The sequence below is a fragment of the Odontesthes bonariensis genome, chromosome 6 (assembly GCF_027942865.1).
Source record: "Odontesthes bonariensis isolate fOdoBon6 chromosome 6, fOdoBon6.hap1, whole genome shotgun sequence".
Taxonomy (NCBI): Eukaryota; Metazoa; Chordata; class Actinopteri; order Atheriniformes; family Atherinopsidae; genus Odontesthes; species Odontesthes bonariensis.
This window is the reverse complement of record NC_134511.1, coordinates 16,320,469-16,346,245: the sequence shown is the minus strand read 5'-3', so window position 1 is coordinate 16,346,245 and position 25,777 is coordinate 16,320,469. Positions and strand designations below refer to the sequence as shown.

At 39.2% G+C, this 25,777-nt stretch overlaps 2 protein-coding genes across 8 annotated transcripts in view; both read right to left on the bottom strand.

The window, feature by feature from the left end:
* rasgrf2b (Ras protein-specific guanine nucleotide-releasing factor 2b) overlaps positions 1–15,386 on the bottom strand; it is a 47,693-nt gene extending 32,307 nt beyond the window's left edge. For 2 of the 5 annotated variants that reach the window (XM_075467633.1, XM_075467630.1), the window contains exon 1: positions 14,679–15,386. In XM_075467633.1, the coding sequence (XP_075323748.1) occupies positions 14,679–14,954 (276 nt within the window). In that variant the 5' untranslated portion in view covers positions 14,955–15,386. The remainder of the gene's footprint in view (positions 1–14,678) is intronic. The other 3 variants (XM_075467629.1, XM_075467631.1, XM_075467632.1) reach the window with 2 other exon arrangements.
* Positions 15,387–16,177: 791 nt separating this feature from the next.
* The window catches only part of msh3 (mutS homolog 3 (E. coli)), a 47,116-nt gene continuing 37,516 nt past the window's right edge, over positions 16,178–25,777 (bottom strand). For 2 of the 3 annotated variants that reach the window (XM_075467626.1, XM_075467627.1), the window contains exons 22-24: positions 20,583–20,715; positions 20,258–20,426; positions 18,029–18,384 (exon numbers count right to left, since the gene is read on the bottom strand). In XM_075467626.1, coding sequence (XP_075323741.1) covers positions 18,303–18,384; positions 20,258–20,426; positions 20,583–20,715 — 384 coding nt within the window. In that variant the 3' untranslated portion in view covers positions 18,029–18,302. Of the gene's footprint in view, positions 17,741–18,028; positions 18,385–20,257; positions 20,427–20,582; positions 20,716–25,777 lie in introns of those variants that run through there. The other variant, XR_012769922.1, reaches the window with a different exon arrangement.

Sequence of the window (25,777 nt, the reverse complement as noted above, 5' to 3'; positions counted from 1 at the left end):
AGCAGCAGTGACCCAATTGCCTGCAGGTAATCATGAAAGTTTAATATTACTGCACCCCTGACAGAAGACACTGCATCACACTGGACCCCCAAAACATTGCAGCATTCAGCACTGTAGTAATATAGTGTGAGCTCATTAGCTTAACTGGAATTTTCATTTATAGTTGACAACTGGTTGCTCCTGTGGAGGCTGTAAACACAGTAAGTCCAGCTCTACAGTAATGTGTAGGGCCAAAGGGCTCGTTTTCCCTGAATATTGGCTCAAATAACCCTTCATCCCTCAGGGTCTTCATTGCACTGCAAGAAATTTCATTTAGACAATCAAAGCCAAAGGAGAAAAGCAAAGGAAACGGGGAGAAAGTGACTCTTTTCCAATTTTGTTCTCTTCATGTTGCAAACAACCAATTCAAGGCTCACTTAAAACTGTTTTTCTCTCTCTACTACAGAAACAGCTGTCATAGAGGAACATGACTGTTACAGAATGACCTAAAGGAGAGTGTTGTGCCACCACCGAGCGAGGAAGATTTTTATAATTCAAAAACAATTTTCTATTAGTTATTTCAAACCTGTTTGTTGTGAGAGAAGAGGTGAGAAGCTCTGAGTGAAAAAACAAAAACCTGCTGCACAGACACCCTCAGGTTCATCGTGAAGAAATATGTGCTGAAATATTTTTTTCTCTTGACTACAAATTGGAGACTCATAGATGAAACTGGACATAGTGGCTCTAAATTCACGAAGCAAAAGATGGCTGGGGGATCCAGAAATATTTATCCGTGATAAATATTTAAATGTAGAGATGATAGAATCCCTGCTGGGATCCACTGATTATTATTAGAGACTAGAATAGCCACTAATGATGCAACACTGCCGTCTGCTTTGGTATCTGCACTGACAAGAGACCAACCTGCACTGTCAAGTGCCACAGATGGGCCTTGTTGTGCTCACTGACTCTCACTCTCAGCCTCTAAAAACGACCAGGATTTTACCGCTTTGATGTGATTCACTTCAGTAGAAAGAGGCATGAATGACGAGTGTGTTAAAAGATATGATCCATATTTGAGCTAAATGTTTATACATAACTGAGAGGCTGTTTCGATAACAAAAACAAACTGCCACAGAGCACTGACAGAATATATAGTAAATGGCTTTGAGGTTTATGAATTGTGCGTGCACATGTGCACAATTTGTAGACAATCTTTTAAATGCATGCAATACATTCATGAAACCTTGCATATACTTTACAGTCTTGAAAGACCACAATACATGCAAAAAGAACCCACAAAAGCTGTCACACACTGCAGCGCTTTGCTCTTGGCTTCGTTATTTCGTCAAGGCGATCTTTCAAGGAGAGCAGCTTTTAATCTACTTATTGTACAATATCCACACACAATATGTCTGATTGGGAGGACCTATTGTATGCTGAGAATTACCTGATGGCATTTGATTTGATTGCCAATCAAATTGGCTGCAAAATACTTTGTATATGCCAAGAGGTCTTAATCTGTTGATCTGTCTCCAGTCTGTTGAGTATGGGGAAGAATGGCTAAAGAGATGTTAAGTGGACCGTAAAATCGCATACAAATATTTAGCAGAATCTTAAATAAAATTCTATAACAAATGGGGGGGACTGTATAACTTAGCAGTAATGTGCTTTTTGTGTCTAGTTTTTTTTTCATATATCCTTCATTTGGCAAAGTATCTACAAAGTGAGCTGCTGTATTATAAGCTTGAAGACACTTCAAGGTGTGACACTTTCAGTGTTATAATCAGGACCATAAGCCAGGCAGTTTGTTTTTGGGTATAAATGAAGTTGAAGAGTGGATTGATTTGAAAAGTCACCTCTCTATTACCTCAAAGGAACTTACATACTACCTACTGTAAGAGCAGTCAGGGACTCCGGTCCTCTGTCAATGTCAATAGCAAATGTCGTTTTCTTTTTTTGTGACCAATCACTCACCAACATAATTTCGTTATTTGCCCATCACTCACATCTTGAACAGTCTCTATGAGTTCACCCTGATATTTTTAAATAACCTTTTCTAAAAAAAAACAGGCAAATAGTACTAACAACATAAAGAAAGGTAACAAGTTAAAGAAAAAAAAAACTTTTGGTGAGGGAAACCTAGACTCATTTGCTATTACTTTGGGAGTAGTAACTGCAGATCAATTCAAAATTGTTGAGTGATCAACTTTATCCTTTACTTAAACACTTTTATCCTGCATGACAATGCCCCCATCCATAGGGCACAAGGGGTCTTTCAATATGTTTCCATGGTCAAGTAAAGCAACTGTTATAGCTCAACCTGGCCATTTAATTGAATGACTGTCTTTGTATAAAAGCACGAGAGGAGAATCAACTGATAGACCGAAGTGTCTCCAACTATGAAACTGTAGGTAGTGAATATACCCCTTTCAGCTTGTTAGTATTGGGCTGTTCTCTGGTTGAACTATAACAGACCAAGAGAAGAGACTAATTGAGCTGTTGGCAATTTGGTGCCATGTTGAGTGGTGAATTGGACAGCCTTACAACGTAGTACGTTTTGCATATGTTGAACAGTTTCCTCGTTTTCTTTTGAGTTCCATCTGCATTATCTGGGTGTGTTAGTCCAACATTTGGAACAATTTCAGTTGGACTTGAATGTTTACATGTAGCCTAAAAGTCAGATAAAAGGAAAATTTTGATTTTTTTTTTCCAACATTCATTTCCAACAACAGGCACCAGATTTCTACACAGTTAAACACTCAAGGGAGATTTTGGACCAAAACATAAGACTAGAGTATATTCTCCTCCTTTATAATCAAAACATCAAATCAGGGACAATATTTTTGGCAGAACAATTTTGAAGTTGAGTTCCACATTGGCGCTCTTCTGGTGCTTCGGTACCAAACTCGAACACCATAAAGTAATTTGTTTTTTCCTTTAACTTGTCAACGTTCTGCACCTGCACTAAAGGAAAAGAATCCTATATTACATTACAAAGTCTAAGTTAAATGTCTAAAACATGGTTTTATGTTCAGCAAACAGTCAATAGCAAAGTTTGGCTGAATATCAAACAGAAATGGCAGGAAAATATGGTAAAAAACCAGCAAAATATTTTAAAGTGTGTTCTACAATGCAAATGACACCTATTTGTGTTTCTATCACAATCAACTGAACAAAAATGAAAAACCACTGAAAAAAAAGGCAATGCCATTTGTTTTCCCGAGACCTGGTGGCAGGAACAGCTCTTAGACCTCTCCACTCAGCTCGAAGACTTTATGCAGCCTACATGTGGAAGACTATACAGTGAAGAAGGACTGCAATGCTTGTTGACAACAAATAGTGTACCGGTAATCCTGAACATGTCACTGAGAAGGAGCATCTCTGCACTGCAGATGCTCACCTACTGGCTGTGAGTTTCTGTCCTTGTTGTCTACTGTACAGCTCACCTGTATTACCTATCAATGCTGTGTGTGTACTCTTAGAGAGTAAGCTGTTGCCATGCAACAAAAACAATATCCCAATCTCTGAAGATTTCTACCACACCTCGGTCTGCTACACTTCAACTGTCAGCTGATCTTTTTCTATTTCATTTTCTATCTATAACAATAGCGTAATTTAACAGTAATTCATATTGCAAAATCACACATTATTGAATTAAACTAAGTTGAATTTAACTGAACTGAAAAAAATAGCATTTATATCTCAGTTTTTATCTTCCAGGTTTCAGAATAAATTCAGGCTGTTGTCTATCTCTATGAATCCATCTGTGTTGATTGAAACAATGAGACTCAAAATCAGTAGCAATAAATTAAATAAACAATAAATTCTAAGATGTGCCTCCACCTTTGCACTCCTGCTGTGAAGCAGGGACAACTCTAAAGTCAGGTTGATAATCATCTTTACAAACACAACAGAGAGAGAAGCAGACTACACAGAAAATGGAAGAAACTATAAACTGCATTTCCTGTATCTGTGTGTGGGCGTGTGGGGGAGTATATACATCGTGTGTGCTTCCCTTTTAAGATCAGAAGAAAATAGATAATGAATGACAAAAGAGGCCCATGCTGTGATCGTGAATGATTATCAAGAGATAATCTCAAACCACCTGTTGTTGGCCAATCTCTCAGGGGAACACAAAACCCCTCAAACATAGCGAGAAACTGTTGGCCCGATATTCACAAAAATAATATTAATTATTCAGGTTTGATAAGACCAGAGAGAGTGAATGAAAAGAGGACACTGGGTTATGTTGAAATAAAAACACATAACATCAATGACAATACTGAAAGACTGTCAGTGGTAATGCTTTGAGGTATTTTAAATATTCACATTAAACTACGAGGAGTTTTAGATAATTAGACTAACATGCACAAAACCAATTTATAATTACAATGCCCCATAATAAAACAAACGATAACCTCTAAATAAAGGTTCAGACTGTTGGCAAAACCATAAAAGCCATGACTGAGAAGATGTGTGTGGGATAAGTAGAATGGAGGGATTTGGATACACTGTCACACCAACTGATCATCTGAATTACTCTCAATCTGCCTCTCTCCTTCTCATATTCCTCTCATGTCTCAGCTCCTGTTGCGCTCCTACAGGGGAAATCATGTGCTGAATGAAGCCTCATAAAATGCTCCAATGACAAGGGCAAAGCAAACCAAACTGCTATTGTCATGAAGTGCTTGCACACTCTGTAATAAACAGTTTAACTTATTTACAGCACTATCATCAATCATACTTGCCACAAAAAAATAATGTAGAGGAGAAAAAATGGATCATCTGCCTTGAAGGAATAGGTTGTCCTATCAAAGACATCTTATTCGATTCCAACTTAGAGTAAACTGATACACATAACTGTGGGTCTAATATAAGAGTGCAGACATAATGGCCCTTACTGACACCCCTAAAGCACACAAATTGAAATATTATATCTTGTTTGTTTACTACAAAGGCATTACTGTGGTATAGTGATTAATGTACTGCAGCACTGTCACCTAGAGTGGCAGCTCTAGCTCCAGCCCCTGCAACCCAGATCAGGATACAGCAGCTATAGAGGATGGATGGATGGATTTCTACTACTGTGAATGAGAGCAGCTTTTTTGGGGAATTCAGCTGAATCAAAATACATATATGCTTTACTGTTGAGAAAAAAAAAATGACTGAACTTTGTAGCTTATGTGGAGCCCCTATAGGATCATTTGAGTTGAGCGTACATGCAAGATCAATTTGACCCCCAATTGTATTAACTGGGTCTGTTAGTTTTGTTTTGAGATGCTCGTTTTTGTGCAATTTGGGGCAGACTGACATATTTAGATGTATTTTAAAAATCCAGTTTTGGTCTCACTAACACAATAATTATTTTTTGGGCACTGTTTCACCTAAACATGGATCCAGCACCTGATTAGCTTAGCTTCTCATGAAAATGAATTACAGGCAAACATAATAGTGAAACCAAAACTCAAAAGAGGAATTGCATCCGATTAGGAACTACTTAAAACAAATAATCTCTCTGAACCAACATATTACCTTTTTCTAAACACTTACGTTTTAAAGACTAAATAAGAAAAATGTACTTATTAGTGAACTTTAAGGGGACAGTAGGTGGGTAGTAGCCAGATTAACTGTACCCCCCAGGTTTCTGACTTCCTATATTCAGTGGTACTATCAATTCTTTTATACAACTTCTGGCAAGAATGCGAACATTTATACTTGCTCGAGTGGCGCACTTGCTCCTATAAAGATTTTAATTGCTGTATCTTTAGAACAGAAAACACAAGTAAACAGTGTGTGATCTAACATGGCACAAAAAAAGAAAAGAAGAAAAAGAACAAACTTGTTTGAGTATATATAAGTTATACAAAGGCAGCAGGAGTATTTTATGGAACTACTGAATTCAGCTAATGATGTACCGGTTATTGTGACAATCAGCATCCCACGTCCCGCTGTTTTTTTTCATTGCACTCCATCTCTCCGTGCTGCTCTTGAAATAGGTTATTTTAATGTCTAAGGCCATCACTCTCTTTCTCACACACACACACACACACACACACACACACACACACACACACACACACACACACACACACACACACACACACACACACAGATGTCAGACATCCACACGTGTGGTGAACTGGACCCAAACTCAACCTGTTTTACATAAGTAGACTAATAAGTACTGTGCCTGCCTCAGAGCACTAATCAGGAATCATCTGTCTGTTAATAGAGATTTACGGGATTTTTCCCCTCCTTCACAGTTTATTTTCACAGCTCTTCATTGTGTAGACTCTGTCTTTACGTTATTTCAATCATGATTTTGTCAGATAACACTGTGATCATACAATCAGGATTTTGTTAGAGCAGAGGGACAGTCTGGACATGCTTTAAGCAACTGCAAGTTGACTCAAGGGCTTAATGGGCTGATTTTCAATTTCTAACACCCTGAGCCATCTAATGAAAGAAAGATATATGGTATTTAAATACACTAAGAGCATGTCTATTAGGAATTAGTTGTGTGAATATACACTTACAATATAATGTTTTAGCAAAAAGATGCAAAAGGATGGAACTCTGGAGCATGTGTGGAGCCCCAAGACCCATTTGAGTTGAGCAAATACATATAAGAGTAATTCAACCCAATCGAATTATCTGGTTGTTATTCCTGATTTGATTATGACTCAATTTTTTTTTATCATTATTATTTACATGCATTTTAAACATCTGGGTTTGGTCGGACTAAAAATCTTTAGATTTTTCTATTGTCACCTAGACATGCATACTTAAACATATTCAGCCAATGTAGAGCATTAGAATAATCATTTGTATTTCTATTGTTGGATTTTCACTCTATTTCCAGAAGTAATTGCAGGGAAACATCATGCTGCCTTAACGCCAAAGATACTGAATACAAAAGCTTCCTCTACGACTCCCATAGTGCAACAGCAGAGGTGTCTAAACACCATAAATCTGTTTTACTATATTCTTGAGAATTGCTGTGTGCCAAAGCTGATCACATAAAAAACAATCCTGACAAACACAGAGAACAACAAAAACGCTAATTTATGGCATACACTGAGTCCTCCTGTGTGTGTGTCTGTGTCCTTTTCCCTTTGCCACCACTCTATGACAGCCCCTGCTGAGACAGGAGAAGCATGTATAATAGATGGGATCAGCTCCAGCAATGATGATAACAACACAGAGGAGTATACATGCTCCAAGCCCCAAGAGCTTCATTCACCTGTGGTCTTCTCAAACCATGATGCACCAGCTGAAGAGCAGGCAAAGCAGAGGATTATAGGTTCAGAAATACAAACTTTGTACCACTGTCATATAGTATCACATATGTGCCTAATCTGTGGCAGGTTTTGAGACTGTCCTCCCCAGAATATGTCCATGTTTCATTGTAGCGTGTTGTGTTTACATGCAACTGTGATGACATGTAAAACAGCAACCATTAAGGTGAAGGTTTCATTGTAAAAAGAATGTATTTAGCCCTCTCCATGATTGTTTTCTTACTCTACCAGAGTAATGTCAACCCAACCAGAAGGTGACAAAAATGTTTTTGTAAAGTGTGGTTGCATTATTGTCAGAAGGTAACACTTGCAGTGAAAAAACAGTTGACATGTTGGTCTCCATCTCACGTCATTCAAAGGCAAAGCGCTGTGCAAGGTTGCCTATTAGTGGTTATTGTTCTAATAATTGGTTAAGTCAAAATTAAGTTACAAAATGAAGACAAGATCAGACAGTTACTGAAATCTAAACGGTTGTGGTTTCCACAATATCATATTCTTGAGTTTCAATTCTAGTCATGTCATGTGAACACTGCCCAACAGAAAACAACTGCTGAGTTATATGTTGCCATCTCACAATTTACAACCCTGGAATGTAACACTACCATGATTTGATATTCGGACAAACATACCTGCTACATCTTTTGGATGAGACTGGACTAAAAGCAGCCCTGCAGAGGAAAGCTGATCATATATATATATATATATATATATATATATATATATATATATATATATATATATATATATATATATATATATATATACACACATATAAACATACAAACTCTGATGCATCAGGAAGTTAGAATTGAGGGTTTCAAGTGTTACCACACCTTTGTTGCAACTGTGGAAACTAAACCATGTTGCCTATAGCTCTACATCAAACATTTTATCTAAAGTAACCCAGCAAGGTCAGACAGATAGTCAGATTTGTCTATCCTTTTCAAAGCATTCTTGATAACAGAACTGAAAACTTTTAAGTTGGGAGGAAGACCAGAAAAATCTTTAATACTTTATTACAATCTATTTAATCAGAGGCTGAAGCATCAATATACTGTATATGTGGCTCTCAGTGTAATTTTCAAGTAAACAACTCATCAAAAAATGTCATGGTATTTAAGAAAACATTTAAAGGGACACTTTGTAATTTCTTCCCCCATCTAGTGGTGCAATTTTATTTTGCAAAGTCAAATTAATTTGCTCTCTAGCGCCTCGCGTTTTCAAATGTGCGTTGAACTACGGCAGGCGGTATGTGTCAAGATTCAAGAAGCTCACGTTGCCTTTTCAATTCTCTTTTTCGCTTTTTTGGCGACGAGGATCCCTTCTCCTGTGGCGTGGCATAACTATGGTCTTCCATTGTGAACAAAAGTGCAGGCCGTTCAGGCTGGTTTATACCAGAGAATGTCTAATGGCGTAGACTGGCTCTGTTTTTACCTGCGTGCAAACGTGACGTCAAAATGGGGAAAACGCGATTCGAAGTGCTTTATGTCCCTCTCGGCACTTCGTTATTTTTCATAGACCGGAAGGACATGGCAGCCTCCATAGAGCTTGCCCACTCTATGTAGATACAGACAAGTTATTCTTCACTCAGGAGTATAATTGAGATTTTTGACAGAGATAATTTTACACCAATGAGGACTAATTTATGAATGAATATGTTGATTTGAGCTAATAAATTACTTAATATATTACATAGGGTCCCTTTAACATTTAACACGGCATATTAGCCAATTCCAGTTAAATACATGAGAATAGCTGGTTTTGTTTGTTTTCTGGGCCATTTGTCTCTCTGTCAGCAGGAACGTGTAAAAACTGCCAAAACATATTCTAAATGTGTCCACCTGAATCGGAGCAGACCGATCTGGCCTGCCACAGTCAGACTCAACTTCCAACCAAGGTATATTTAAACTTTTGATAATATGTGCAATAGTGAAATAGAACCATTCAAAGATTTTATGTGATTCCGTCTCTCTGGTTGGAATAAATATGTATTTTCCAAATTGACCCATACCAAACACTGCTTTTAGAGTGGACTTTTTGCATGTTGTTGTGAATACCATGGCTAACACAGTTTTGTCCAACAAGGTTGAAAGAAGAGTACTATGGCATGTGATATTCAGTTGGTTGCAGTCTGCTGTTTCATCACTTCATGTTTCTAAATCCTGCTTTTGATACTCAATCCTCTTTTGATTTGGAATATTTATTCAAAGTTATATCAATTTGCTTGAAGAAAAACTTGTCGGTAAAACCACAGTTATTGTTTCTGAATGTGTCCTCCACAAACTGAACATTTGTTTCATTACCAGTACATTACCTTGACATCTGGATGTACATTTATGTCTATTCACACTTTAACTGATGCAGTGGAAGTTGTTTTAATTGAAAAGATTTCATCATTTGAATCAGATTCATTCTAAGAAATCATGGGTAGAAAAAAATCTGATCCACCTCTTTGTCAGCTGATCTTTTCTGATTTATAAAAGAAAAAAAAACTTTATCCCTAAAGCTGTGGTGAGCACCTGTGAATAAACTACTTTTGAGTCCACCTTTCTATTTTAAACTGATTTTGTAGCTCCATTAATTCCTTCCATTTCTTGTGTCTGTTATTTGTGTGGATATTGGCTCTGGTACAACTCAATGATAATGCATTAAAGTTTGATGGTGATCTGAAAACAAACTAAATTGAATTTAATGGTGATTTGTTTCTGGTTTGTGGCCTCTACTGAGCTATGCTAAATCTACTGGCTCTTTACATGCATGTTCACATCAGCTATGCATACCCACAGTCGCTGTGGAAACCATTCAGACTGGTGTGATTGCTCTCCAAATTATTTGAAGGGTTTGAATGCATATGAGAGTACAACAGAGAAAAAGAGAGGGAAGCAGTAGCTGTGTGGCTCATTGTGGGGGTGTGATGCTGCAGGTTGCTGGTAGACTCACTCTACTGCACAGACGAAATTGAAGAGAAACAACAGCTCATGGGAATAAAGAAGGCCTTCTATCGCTTTCTCCCACCAAACCCTTGCGTGAGGAATAAAACCCAGAATGACCAAACTAAATTTCTCCTTGACTAAGATTTCCTCTTCTTAAAAATAAAACCCCTTGAGCCCAAATAAATGTCTTTCTTATTTACTTTGTTCCTCCTTTGTGCATGGCCACATACCTAAACAGTTACACACAAGTTCTCAAGATTACACCTGAGGACAGATTGAAAATAATGCTAATTAAACACCACAGCTGCAGTGTCAGGGTAGGAATGGGAAAGAGAGTGAGCCAGCCAGTTAGATGAGTACAAAAAAGCAATCCAATGAGACATGACTGCCAAGCTCTGTAACATCAGAGAAAGCAGGTTTTATGTTTGCATCAATGTCAGTAACAGCAACGACATTTGTTCATTTCATCATCAGTAGTAGCTACATTACAGACTAAAAGACATTCTTCTGTCTTCATGTAATCTTTGAAACCGCACTCTGCCATCCCCTATCAACCTCAAAGCTTCTGTTTTCATGCATCTCGAATATAGTATCTGTATACAAACAGTATATTTCAAGAGAAAGACATCCACTTTAGAAGTTGGTGGGAGTCGGTGAAGTTACTGCTATTTCTGACCTCTCCTCACCTTCACATGATTACTTATTCATCCACTCACTGTCTCCTGAATACATACTCAAACTGCAAAAAGTCAATGCTCTCAAGTGTATTCCTCTCTGACGTTTTCATGGGTGGGATGCTTGTGAAGAAACATTCTCACAGTCTCTGAGACCAGCTCAAATCCTAGATCTGAAACAGAAATGTTTCTGTTTTTTCTGTGATTACTTGGGGCACAGGTATGGCTGTATTCTGATTGATTGTTTGATAACCTGAAATTTTATGACCAGAGCTTGCTAGCTTTGCTCTCTTTCCCCTCAATAAGATACACATGCAAATGACCATTTGCTAGGTTTGCTAAAAATATCTACCTACTAGTGTTGAGGGACTCTCTACTGTAGGAGCACAGTCACATTTTTATCCAAAGTATTTCTCACATATCAGACATATAAGTCACGAAGAACTAACCCGATGGGATTCAGCATTGGGTCTGTTGTTACAAATCAAGGTTGCATAAACATAGATTATTCAAATCCAAAGAGCTTTATATCAAATTGCAATTCAGATCACAAAGTGGCCGTTGCTCTATCACTGAGCTGTGCTTTAGAATGGGCCCTGTTAAACTAGAACTTATAGCTGGGTACTCTCAACCCAAATTAACATTATATACAAAGAGCTTGTCAAGCATAGATGTCAACCAAAGTGCTTTACAGAGCAAAACTGGCATAAAAACAATATGGATTTAAAAAAATATCACCAAAAAAAACAGTTTGCAAGCAGCAATAAAATATCAATCAAAAGCAAAGAGGCAAATTGAGCAACAAGTTTTAAAACGTACTAAGTCAGCTACCAGATTAAAACAGATTATACATTTTGGCTTGGTATTGAAAGAAGAGAGGGTGTCAATGTTCGACACCCACACACGTAGCTGGTTCCAGAGGGAAGGAGCACAAAAACTAAATGCCCTGCCTCCTACTCTTGTTCTGGAAATTCTAGAAACTGTGAGCAAGTATACATTCTGACAGCAAAGACTTCTTGTGTTACTGTATTTCAAATATGACGGTGTAAGTCCGTTTGGAGCTCTGTACATAATGAGCAGCATTTGAAATTCAGTTCAAAATTTTATGGGAAGCCAGTGTAGAGATGCTAAAACTGGACAAAAGTGAGCTCACTTAGCTGTATCCATCGAGTACTTCAAGTTGTTTGGTCACCTATCTGAGATAAAACTACAGTAGTCCAGGCTTGATTTAATACACACGTGGACCAATTTTCTCAGTGTCACTTTAGGGAAAAGGATACTCTTGATTCTAGCTATATTATGCAGACATAGAAATGTTGCCCTAGAGACCCGTTTAATATCAGAATGCAAAGAAAAAATCCTAGTCAAAAATCACTCAAAGTTTCCTCACAGTGGTGGTGGAGGCCTAGGTTATCCCATCCAGCATCTTTATATTAGCTATATTACTGGTTAGTCTGTTTTTTTTGGATGGTGGAAAAAAAAATTCCCTCGGTTTTGGCTGAGTTTAAAAGTAGAAAATTACAGGACATCCAGATCTTTCTATCTCCAACACAAGCTTGTAACTGCAATACTTTGATTAGTTTCTTGAGATTGAATATAGAAATAGAGATGGATGTCATCAGCATGTGATGAGTAACATGGAGTGTGACGGTTCCTGATGACATTGCCCAGAGAAATCCCCGTAAAAGAGTGCACAATAGGTCCCAGTGCAGAACCCAGCGGAACCCCATAAATGAGTCTGGCAAGTGTGGAGGACACATTGTTTAAATGTGCAAAATGGAATCCACAATAAAACTATGACTTAAACCAGCCCAAGGCTGCACCCTTAATTCCGATAATATTTTCAAGTATATGTAAAAGTATGTTGTGGATGATGGTGTCAAATGTGGTGATTTAACAGAACCGGTACAGGCACAAGACCACAGTCGGATGTCCATTGTAACTTTAACTAGTGCAGTTTCAGTATCCTTTTAGACTCCAGAATGAAACTTTTCCTATAAAGCAATATGCTACGGATGAAAAACTACTTGATTTCAGACAACTTTTTCAAAAATGTGAGACACAAAAGGAGGGTAGATGTTGGTCTACAGTTAAGGCAGAATGTAGTGCTCAAACGTAGGCTTTTTAAGTAATTGTTTAATGACAGCGTTCTTAAAAGCCTAAGCTACAATTCAATTAGTAAACTGAATTACATCTGGTTACTGTATCTAAATGAGAAAACATTCAATTAGCTGCGCTTAAACTGCAGCTGATGAAAGTGTCTATGCTGTCAGTTGAGGTGCGTCAGGAAACCTCAACATTGTGAAGCACACTGGGAACTGATGAGGAGATTGAGAGTCAGCATGCCAGATAGTTTATAAGCCTGTACTGGGGTCAAGGAATTATGATCTTATCTACATTGTGTCGCTGTAACTAGTGTTATTATGATTTGCATTGTGTTATGCAATGTTTGCTCTGTTGTTCACATTTCCATATTTTTCTATGACTATGATTACATCACCACGTTTACAAATACACTATAGATAGTTTCGTTTTAATTTAAAACACATCTCAATGCCAAATGAATATGGTACCAATATATCACATTAAATGAGAAATTTTCTTACATGCTTTCCATTTTTAGCTTCACCCTACTGATGTACAGTAACTAGATAACATTAACTTTCTGCCAAACTGACCTCATGTCCTTTTTGCAGGCACTAGACTGGAGACTCGCAATGATTTATTGAGATAAAATTAACTGAATGTGTAGACTATAATTATACAACTATATAACTAAGACAGCGTATCTCCTCAACTGAAACACAAAAGATTTCAAATCTAAATATTGAAATGTGCACCTGAGCTTCAGAAAATAATCTCCTTATATCAAACTTCGTGCTATCAAAGCTGACTTAGAACACGTGTTCAGCTGGTTTAAGTTACAAATCTAATAAAGTAATCTCTCGAGCTGTTCAGGTGATTTCGGATCTTGGCAACCGCCAGGTGCAGCTTCTTACCAATGGGGTTTGAGTGATCCCGTGACTTTGACCCACGCAGGTTTTGGTTTAAACGTTTTCTGAACGTGTGCTTCAAAACGTTAAACAAAATAATGAGTTACTATGCAGAATGGGCTATTTTCATTTAATATCACAGTGTAATCAAAGCTATGAAAACTGCATCATTGGGAAGAATTCTGTATAAGCCGCAAACGTGATAGGAAGCTTGTTGAGCAGCGCATGAATATCGAATGTGTTATCGATTGAAAAATTGTTCCATGGGTGTTTAATAAACCTGTTAACTTAACTTGTTGCTTGTATTGCTGGGTCTGCAGCCAGTAAACTTCTCAAAACGGTGAACGAAGGAGAAAATGTGACAGGTGAATGGCATGATTTTGCTTTATTTTGTTCATTTACTTATTACTTGAATTGAGAAAGATTTCCGATCTACGCTTCTGCTCCCATTCTCTCATCCTTGGGGGATGATCAGCTGCTCTGGGAGGACGCACTTGTAGCTCTGGACGACGCAGGGCTTTTTGAAATTGTGGAGAGCAGAGGAGGCTGTGCAGAGGAATCAAGGGGATGTTGTAGTCTTTTACTGTGACATAACAGGTGTAATTAGCGACCAGTAAAATGAAGAAAAAGCCTTGGAAACGCCACATAGCGTATTTCGGACATTCTGGCCTAAGAGATCCTTTGATATGCTTTACTGTCAGTGTGATATGACCAGACTTTTGAAAGTTGCGGTGGAAGACATTTGACTTTTGAGGGACTGTTGATTTGAGGCCACCCTGCTCTCATGAAACTACTCACCTGTTTCTCCAGCGCTTCCTTCCCAGTCGTGGACATCTTGGGCGCCGATGCGCGCTCGCAGGTGCATCCTTCCAACAGGTAAATCCCAGCAGGTCGCGCGCTCTGCTCGTTCTCAGAGTAGAAAAGTATATTCTGGTAGAGGGCGAAGAACTTCTCGTGCCATCGGCTGTTCTCTGCCGTCTTCTTGCTCAGGTAGCCGCGCTTGGTTCCCTCTTTACGCGCGATCGCCGAAAGAAATAGCGCATGCCCTTCGTTATAGCGGACGCTCTTCTGCATTTTGTCGCTCGGCTTTGAAGAGAGAAGGAAGTGTGATAGCCGGAGCCTTCACCGCGAGCCCATGCTCGCTGGGGTTTGCGTCTAAACTTTCCCCTCCAAGAAAGGGCTCAGTGGCGCGGTGGCGCACAGAAAAGTTGCCCCGTTGACGGAAGCGCTTCTGCAGAGGAACTCATGGTAATGATGTCCCAGTCCCACTTACACTAGAATAAACGCATTCCTCCCTTCTATAAAGAAGCAGCTTAAAAGCGGGATAACGCGTGAGACGTGTCGTTCACAGAGGAGAGGACCCTCAAGTGGACAGACAGTGAGAGAATCACAGATGCGATACGCTGTAATCGGCTTTGATAGCGGTTAGCTCCCCCTCCCTCTCTGGCAAACAAACACTCACACCTATTAGGGCTCTCTATCTTTCTCTCTCCCCATGATGCGCGCTGATCTTGGAGTTGGCAGAATTAAAGGCGGAGCGTTGGTTGTGGTTTAGAGGGAGAGCGAGAGATGCAGAGATGAAGCCACCGCAGAAACGGTCTCAGTGGCAAATGCAGTTTGTTTCAACAGTGTCATTAAGACAAACATAAATGACATTATATAAACATGGATCAAGAAATTAAGTGTTTTCAGTCAGCCCAAAACATGTTGGACTGTAAATTAATGTATTAGTGAATTACAAACTTGAATATTTAAGAATGAAGTTTGCTCAGGGGAATAGAGGTGTTCACAACTATTATAAAATAACTTTTCAGGCTATCTATATGAGCTCTCCATCCAGGAACTTTTCAGTTTCTGGATTTAAAGAAGTTGTAACTGAAACGATCAACTGTTTATTTTGAGCTAATATTTAACCAAAGTCCAACTACAGCTCCTTCATTATAATAGTAGCCCATGGCCGTATCTCCACCTTGATGGCTTCTGATTCAAGGTGATGGCCTGTGTGCACTAGTCATCCAGGCACAGAGCGTGCAGCTGCTCCATCAAGAGTAACTATTTAATCTGTTCACACATCGTTTGTAAAATGTGTCTTGAGGCATGGATTTGGCCCATTATTAACGCTTCAGCTGTTGAATCTTATTCAAAGGTGCTAGTGTTTCTGCCTCATAACTTGGCCACGTCTGCAAGCATTTCATCTTGTTCTTCTATGTCTCCCAAAATTGCATTTCTGGAATATGGCAACAGCACATGACAAGGGGTTCATGGTGGCTTCTGTTTAATTTTTAATTTATTTTTTTTTCTCAAATTTTCTGTAAACGTTCTGTAATTTTCTGTAAACGTTCTGTTGCAAAATGTAGACATTTTGCAACAGAACGTTTGATTGGTAATAATAACAATAATTGTAAAAATAACTTGAATTCATATAGCGCCTCTGCAGGGAACCCAAGGTCGCTAAACAGGTAATTGTTTAAAGGCCACAGTGTAAAGCTGAGTTTTAAGTATAGATTTAAGACAGGTTTTGCACATACTGGAGCCTGTCCAGGGCTTTGCTGGGAACTCCGAATAGAACTCTGTTGTAATAGTCCAGACGGGAGGTGATGAAGGCTTGGATGAGTGTCTCTGCCACAGAGTTAGAGGGTGAGGGGCGGAAATGTTTTTAAAGTGAAAAAAGGCAGATTTGGTGATGTGATTGATTTGTAGAGGGTGGGATCCAGGATGAGCCCCAAGTTGCAAATTTCATGAGATGGTGAGATGGAACAGCCATCCACATATAGTATGAGGTCTCCCAAATTCTTGAGCAACGCCTTGGGGGTCACAACCAAGAGCTCGGTGTTATTGCTGTGGACTTTGAGCATGTTAATTGTTATCCAGGTTTGTATGTCATGAAGGCAGTTGACCAGAGATTGTGGGGGGTAGCTGGGTCGATGGTGAGGTACAGAGATACAGCTGAGTGTCATCAGCAATGAAAGTTGAGGCCATGTTAATAAATGATTTGACCCAGGGGACCATGTAGATTGACAAAAGTAGGGGGCCGAGAACGGAGCCTTGAGGAACACCTTTTTTGACTGTAGCAGGAGATGAAGAGGAACCATTTATGCTGTCAAACTGAGTTTGGTTTGAGCGGTAAGACTGAAACCAAAAGAGGATTGTACCAGTGATGCTAAGAGGGTTGGTTAAGTGTTTGAGGAGGATAGAGGTGAAAACTGTGTCAAAAGCTGCAGAGATCCAGGAGGATGATCCAGGGCGGTCTCTGTACTGTGGTGTGCTCCGTAGGTGGACTGTAAGGCTTCGTAGAGCTTAAGGCTGGACAGATATTGATGGAACTGAATGGACTCTACTTTTTCCAGGATCTTGCGAAGGAAAATTAGGTTGGAAAAATCAGCCTATATTTTGTTGAGATTATTGGGGTCCAAACCAGGGTTCTTGAGAATGGGAATGATGGAGGCGATTTTTAAGCTGGGGGGAACTGTACCAGATTGTTCTGAGTACACATCTCAGAAGCTTAACCATTTCAAGAATGCCATGTTAGTTTAAAAAAAAAAAATAAATAGTTTTACAATTATTGACTTTTCATTGGCTGCATGGTGGTGTGGTGGTTAGCACAGTCTCCTCACAGCAAGAAGGTTCCAGGTTTGATTCCTGAGTGGGGTCTTTCTTTGTGGAGTTTGCATGTTCTCCCCGTGTATGCCTGGTTCTCTCCGGGTACTCTGGCTTCCTCCTGCTGTCCAAAATAATGCATGTAAGGTTAATTGGTGTCTCTAAATTGTCCCTAGGAGTGTGATGTACTGGTGACCTCTTCGGGGGTGTACCCTGGCTCTCCCCCACTGATGACTGGGATAGGCTCCAGCCCCCCTGCGACCCTAAATTGGATGAAGAGAGTATAGAAAATGGATGGATGGGACTTTTCATTGTTAAGTCTCTCTTTTTCACATATTTTTGAGGTAAAGAGGCTCTTTAAATCAATTCAGATGTTGATAGAAATGAACCATTCTAGATCCCACCCACTCAGATTGCACACAAAAAAATGGAAAAAAAATGATCTGACTCTGATGCAAGTTTAATTTTTTTGTCCATAATAAGCAGGATAATCTTGTAATACTGCAATGTTATGTGAATAGAAAACTCTTTAAAGGTTAAGCAGCAAGAAGTGTGACAGGTTTGCCATTTTTCTTTATTTAATGTCCAAACAGAGACGCCACACAGTGCGGTGCGTAAAACCTGATCAGTTAGTATTCATTGGCATTGTCATGATGGGAATAACCAGAACCTGAGAGGGTTAAAATTCTCTTTCTCCATAAGCAAAATATTTTTCCACCTTTCTTTGTGAGCTTATAGATTCTTCTATGAGCACGTACATTCGCAGATAGCAAGATTTTCTGCTTCCTTTGTGTTCAGATGGCGATGGTGTCTGTTGCAGTGATGTCAAGAGTTTGACTGCAGCCACTCTATGAGGGAGGATTTGTCTGAGATGCTCCAAAGATCTGAAAGACGTTTCTTATACCTCCTACAAAGACAGAAACAGAAACAGAAACAAAAACAATGAAATATGAAACATAATACTGTGCTTGAAATATTGTATGTAACCACATAGTCCTATGAGCGTCGAGCCATCACATTGTATCTTCATATTTGTCTGGGAAGAATACAATAAATTCCATCCTCGAATCCTCTGTGTATAATAGATGTGCACTGCATCTCTTTGCTCCAACAAAGTACGAACATTTCATAAAAGGAGGATTACACTGATCGCAAGGTATGACTTTGTTTGCATTTGTGTGTGTGCTGACAGATATTTCATATGGTGAGGATTACTTTGGAAGAGGCTAAGCAGGACTCGGCTCCTAGCAGGCTGTCCGTTTCAGAGTGAGATGAGAAATTTAAAGAGACAAAAGACTTTATTTGGAAAAACTGAAATTACTGAGGTATTAACAAGTAAACTAACACTAACAATAAGGCAAATTTCCATCTCCTGTCCCAATTGTTAGCAGAGTATCTAGCCGAGTATCGTTGCATCCTTATGAAAAACTTTCCTCCTGAAAAGCATTAAAGAGTTAGTCCAGATTTATGAAAAGTGGGATGTTTGAAGTAATTACCCATACTCAGTGATCAATATCTAAAACCATTTAGAATATCTTAACTGCTTTACCTTGTTCACTGACAGGCCTTTCTAATGGAAAGCTAAAGCCGTTATATATCAGCACCTCCCATGTTCACTCACGTAAAATGACTGTGGGGTCTGGTGGCTTTGAAGAGAGCGATATAACTGATTCAGCTTCCCGATTCAATGTGCAGTCCCACTCCAAAGCAAAGCAGTGAGAATATTCTGAATAAAGAGTACCTTTAAGCTGACTATTTTTAGGAGGCAAAAATATTTTTTGCCTCTGACCTTATACTCAGCACATCATTGCTTAGGGTCTGTAACAGTAGTCATGTTTGCTTCTCCAAGTGGGGTTTGCCGAAAACCATTAATTGTACATAAAACACTTTGGATTAAAACCTCATACAAACCTGACAGCAGTCTGAGGGAGGGGTGTTGCGATATACCGGTATTGATGATGATGATGATGATGATGATGATGAAAGTGAAATTAAAAGAACAAAATATAACTATCTTGTTGATTATATGATTATATTGTGATTTGATGTCAGCTGACGAAATCCAAACATCAGTTGCAAATTAGGGTTTTTGTATAATTTTTACAGTTATTTACATCCCATTTCCAGTGTGATTCAATTAACCAAAAGAAAAGGAGACTGGAAAAATAAAGGTTTTTTTTAGTCGATAGAAAACTTAAACTTAAAGTCATAAGTAGTTTTTAAAAGGCATTTGAAATAGAGCTGACATCATAACACCTTAAGAAGTCAACTGAACTCTGGCTTTTCATGTCTTGAACTCAAGGAATCTCAAACAAGACATCCTTCACCTATAGACTGTTTTAAAGTGTTGTGTGCATCATCTCAGACTTTCCAGGAAAAGTGGTACATTTTCTGTCTCAGACGTGTTAGCGCAAGGATTAAATCAAGTTAAGTTGAGTTTCAAAGCTTAAATCAAGAGTAAGTTTAGTGTTGGTGAAGCTCCTTTGAGGATTATTATTTCATGACTCAGTTTGACTTTTAGCTTTCAGCTACAAGACTCCTTTGAGCTTCGAAACTTTTGATAAACTCTATAGATACACAACTGTGAGATTATCGTAATTTCTACACAAAACACACGAGATGAAGGGCACACGTGAAACAAAAAGAGTCAAAAGAAGGCTAGATCTCTTGACTTTTTGGCTACAATATACAGATAAATTCAGAGACCGTATCTTGAAATGTAACACAAGTCTCCCCTTTAACTAATGGTCAGGGTGAATATTAGTTCATGAGTGCGCTACCTCCTAGCATTGACCATGCTCTCCAGCTCCCGGGCTTTGCGGGCAGCACTGTGCAGTATGGAATCTGGAATATCAGCCAGGCGTGCAACATTGAGGCCGTAGCTCCGCCCTGCAGCTCCTTCAGTTAGCTGGTAGAGGAAGGTGATGAACTCTGGCTGAACTTCTCCATCTGTCAGGGATTCCAATTATATACAACAAAGTGACTTTGATTTCAAAATTACCCAATTAGGATTGCTCCAAATTTATGTTCAAAGCAGCACAGACACTCTTTTGTACAAACAATAGTTAAGGCATTTTTTTTATTCACATAGAAATAAAAACGTACCGTCTGTGTCAGTACAGATGTCAGGCTCATTGAGTAAGAATGCCATGTGGTAGTTAGATACATTTTCAGGATACAGCCGCTCCAATTCACATAGAGGAGGATAATGGGTCACAAACAGGGTAAGGGCTTTCACCTAAAAAAAAAAAAAAAAAAAAAAAGGTGAAAGTGAAGTCTCTAGAAACTCCTCCGTCTTTCATTGTAAACTTCAAAGATCAGGGTAGCACCAAAAATGAGTCATCCAGTTGTAAATGCAATCTGTTCCTCGTGTTCACATTGAGTAGAACACAGCATATCTCCAGGAAGAACTGTCATCACCGCATTTGCTGCTCTGCACTGTAACTTGTGTTGGTCGAGGGCCACGGAAGATGCCCCTTTGGTCGGTGAAAGTAGAAAATTAAGTTCAGACTAACTTGATATTAACCCTCCGCCTGTCATGTTTGGCTTACTAACGGTAGAGCTGCCATCTCTCCACGTACTCACCAGCTTTGCATTGCTGTACAAATCATTTGAAAATTATGTTTGATTGACAAGAGTATAAAGATAACAGTAAATGTGGAGCTATTGGCTGCAGATAAGACAAACTTGGGGGAGTAGTTTCTAACATTGATCTAACATGATCAGATAACTGAGCACTGCCCTTACTACAGTAGCTGCATCAAAAAGAGGCAGCCAGTTGCTATCCGGACATTTTCCTCAGACAACACCTCGCTCATTTCAACAAGACATTGAAGACACATATAACAATTTAATGTATACACAACGACTTAAACATAACCTGTATCTTTACCCATACAGTACCTAAATGAGTGATGTGCCGGGTAAACACAGCAATGTTTTGTTTTTTTAGCGATTCCATCCAATGGCTTTGACGTAAATGAATATTTATTTGGTGATTTCCTTACCATTTCTAATTCCTAATGAAAGGGAAAGTAGGACAAAAAAAAAAACTGGAAAACAAAAGATGAATTAGATGATAAAAAATGTTGCATAACTAAAAGCAGTTCGTGTAACAACAATGCAAAATCGGTAGCTGTTAAAGAACAGAGCATCAGCATCCGCTGTGCTTTGATACATTCCATATTTTTTCCTAAACAGTCTATTTACTTATTTTGTTTTGCTCCTCTGTCTGCAGGATTGCTACATTTAATCCTGCCCATTTCTCTGCCCCTCACTGTGAACACGACACTCAGCTTTTCAGGCTCCAGAGAGAGATTAAGCCAAGAGAAGGCTCTTCACCTCATCCTGCCATTCTTTAATCTCTGTCAGTCCTGAAGTCACCCAAAGGCTACATGATTGAATTCAGGCATTAATGGTAAGACATGAAAATCACAAAGAGAGAGGTGCATACACACCCTCACTCAGCCTTTGCACACACATTTAGCCACAAAGTGCTGCTCTCTGAAAACAACTTCTTCTTCTCTAAAAACAAATGCAGTTCCTTCTCCTGCTTACTTTAACAAGCCAATTATGTAAATGCAGATGGAAGCGCAAAGAATACGTGACAAATATCCTCTCTCATATGTTGTAAATCAGTCTTGAGAATGTAAAAAAAAAAAAAAAAAAAAAAAAAAAAAAAAAAAAACTGTTGGAACCCAAATACCGCTGGAACGAAAATTCAGAATGTGCTGGTATTAATCATCATTATGTTCAACAATGGCGATAATGATAAGAAATCAAGCATCAGCCCTCACTGTGAAGCAGGCCTGAATCTCAAGGCGTCGCAGCTGTTAGGGAGCTTCAGGACTCCAAGCTAGCTCCAGCGTGGGTCCATAAACCACCGTGTGCAAGAAAGGTCACATGTCACAAGTAATACTTCTACAAGAAGGAGACGGTGCAGTTCCTCTCCCACATGCTTCAAGCAAAGACACAAAGATGTGAACCTGCTGAGATGCATGTACAACTCATCAATAACCCACAAGCACACATTGACGAACGACTGTCTCCAACTGCACTGAAAGGTACAAACAAAGCAAGTGCAGCGGAGGGAGGCTGCAGTCTGGATAATGATCTGATTAGGTGGTAATGGCAGCTCATTACCGGACCACCCCAGGGTGCACTGAAAGCTTTGCTCTGCAGAGCAACAATCTGATGACCTTAGTGCTCAAACAATTAATCGGTTAGACAATAATTACAATTTTAATTAATTGGTTATTTCAGGGATCAAACAGTTGTGTTAGATATCATTAAGTTAAATGTGAACAGTTACCTGGTTCCAGATGTATGCCCTGGCAAATAGGTAATGCAATTGCATAGTAAGGCTATAATGAAGCCAAAAGGAAGGTTTAGAACCCCATAAAAAAAAATATATATATATATATATATATATATATATATATATAAATAATTATGTATCAGTATTGTCTGCTCTATGTTTGCAAACAGTCAGAGGAATGCTTGGACAGGTCAAATAGGAAGTTAAGTTATGCCCTGAATATCTGACAGACTGTAATGTATTGTGTTTCTGGTTTTGAACAGTAAATTGCTGTATGTTTTTCTGCACATCATTAGTCTCACCACTCTTCCCTACTCCTTTAAAATGATATGTTGTCAAAAGCACTTGCGCACTCACAATTGTACCTCTGGTCGGGAAATCTGATCCTGAGGGGAGGGCTAGAGGTGTCAACACCACTAATAGCGTCTCTTTGTCTTGTTACTCTCCCCTGTCCAATTAAATGCAAATCCAATTCTAACTCAACATCCCTCCTGTGTTTTCACCTCACTACCAACATGGCGCTCGCTGAGGTGCCGTGTGTGAGGACAGCAAAGATCTAGAGTGCATACAGTAATGCAACAAAGAAACTACGCCTTCCTTTTACATATCAGGACAAAATTAAAAAAAACATCTGGTCCCATCAGGTCTGATAATCAGATAATTGCTGCCTCAGATGAACAACATAGGATTTATTCCACCTTTTCATTATGTGTGGATGAACAAAAATGCAGAAACAGTGTATGGAAATTGTAGAACCAAATTTAGCAGCTACAACTATTAATTTTTTAAGGGATTATGGTTGGTTCATTATGGTAGAAGTTCCACCCACTCTTCTTTACAACACTGCTTCAGTACATTGTGGTTAACACCACAGCATTTCAATCACGTTGGCGTCTAAGGGTTAGTCCAACATCTTGATTTTTTTTTTCTTTTTAGTTCTTTTAGTTGTAGATTTGCTGTTGTGTTTAGAGTCATTGTCCTGTTGCACGTCTCAGTTTTGACCAAAACTTTAGCTGTCAGACAGATGGCCTCACATTTGTCCCGATAACACTTGGGTAAACAGTGGAGTTCATAGTGACCTTGACTACTTGAAGGTGTCCAGGTCCTGTGGCTGCAAAACAAGTCCAAAAATCACTCTTCCACCGCCATGCTTGACAGCTGGTATGACGTCTTTGTGCGTCTATGCTGCGTTTGGTTTTCTCCTAAGGTGCTGCTTTTATGACCAAACAGCTCCCTTTTGATCTTATCTGTTCAAATGCATCCATGTGCATGAGAACAATGTAGGCACAGAGTAGTGTACAGCAAAGAGCTGAGGTATGGATCCCCTTTGAGTCTGCAGCTGTCAAGCTGGACATGTTTTCCTCTTTACAATGTTAGTAAGGTCATATTCAAGTCTGAGTCATGATGGCAACGGTGAGGGATGTGTACTGCAAAGCTTAGTGTGAAGATACTGGTAAAAAAGTACAAGTATGAAGAGGATAATGTGAGGCATTTCAAATGTCACAGGTTAAAGGGAATTAAATCAGATGGTCATGAGCTGAACTTTATACCAGTCATTATTTCACAGTAAAACCAGGCATATTCTAGCAGACACAACTTTATAGTTTCAGAGAACCTCTAATCTCTGCTTCCCATCTTATTTCTCTCAAGGCCATCTCCATTATTGAGTGCTGTTATGAAACCCATCTACATGTGTAACTACTTGTCAGGTGAGTGTTGGGGAGAGGGAAAGGTGTGTTTCTATAACAACCGAGTCAAAGGAGAGATAGTCTGACTTTTGACGTGAGTGGTCTGCTGAGGAGGATGTTGCAGAGTTGAAGGAGGCGGAAGTAAAGGATTCAGCATGAAAAGACTGCAAGTCTGCCTGAACTGAGCAGGCTTCTTTCTGTAAAGCAAAACTCATTTTGTGCCCTTTTGTTTGCCTTTCCTTTAATAGCAAGGCTTCTCTAACAAATCAATGCTGTTATACAACAGGTAGAACGCTTCCTCCTCGGCTCCCTGCTGCATAAATGCGACTTACACATTTTCATTCTACCTTTTCCAGCAGGATTACATAACTACAACATCCTGCCCAAAATATTAATGTAGAACTGGCAAAACATAAAAACTGGAAGGAGATTTTCAAAGGTAAATGTTTACTCACCTATATTTCATTATGGTTAACTCAAGGCAATTTTGTGCTTTTGGACTAAGATCTTAGAAAACAGAAAATGAACCTAAATACCAGCACTCGTATATTGGATTCAACTCGTCAGCTTTGGTTACACACAGGGCAACACTAGAGCTAAACTCCAGGAACCCATGAATATTGACTGTGGCCTTCAGTGGGGGCTGCGCCGTGGGAGGCAGAGGCCTTTTTCTCACCGACGTGGAAATGGAGGCTTTCTGGAACCAGTTTCATGCATTTTCACCTCAAAAAGACTGACGCCGACTCTGAGAAACTGGCTCCACAAAACCTGCAGGTTCCAACGGGCATTATTGACTATGGGAGTAGAGAAGCCAACGCAACAAATGCTCCACTGTTTAGATAAAACAAGAGCGGTCCAGTAGGAGGCAGTAACTCCCCAAAGGGCCTGTTGCCAAAACACCATTAAAAAATTATGACGTAATGTTCAGTTCTCTAATCTGTGGAAATGCGGGATGGTTCTTAAAAAAATATTCAAGCAGAAATGGTTCTGCACTCTCACTGTTCTGATGAAAAAGACCCATATTCAGAGCAAGCAGATTATGTACTCCACCGACTGTCAGCGGAAACAGCAATAAAAAACACAATAGCTCACAGAACAAAAAAACAAAGTGCTTCAAATGAGAGATTAATACATGCTTCCTAAGGTCAGCGTAGATTGTCTGATTTGACAAATCCTCTCTCTCCAGATGAGCTGCAACACGGAGGGCACTAACACTACACGCACACCTACCAACTGGTAAAAATATAACAACACTTCAAAACAACATTTTCTAAAAGGCTGAGCCAGGTCAGTAA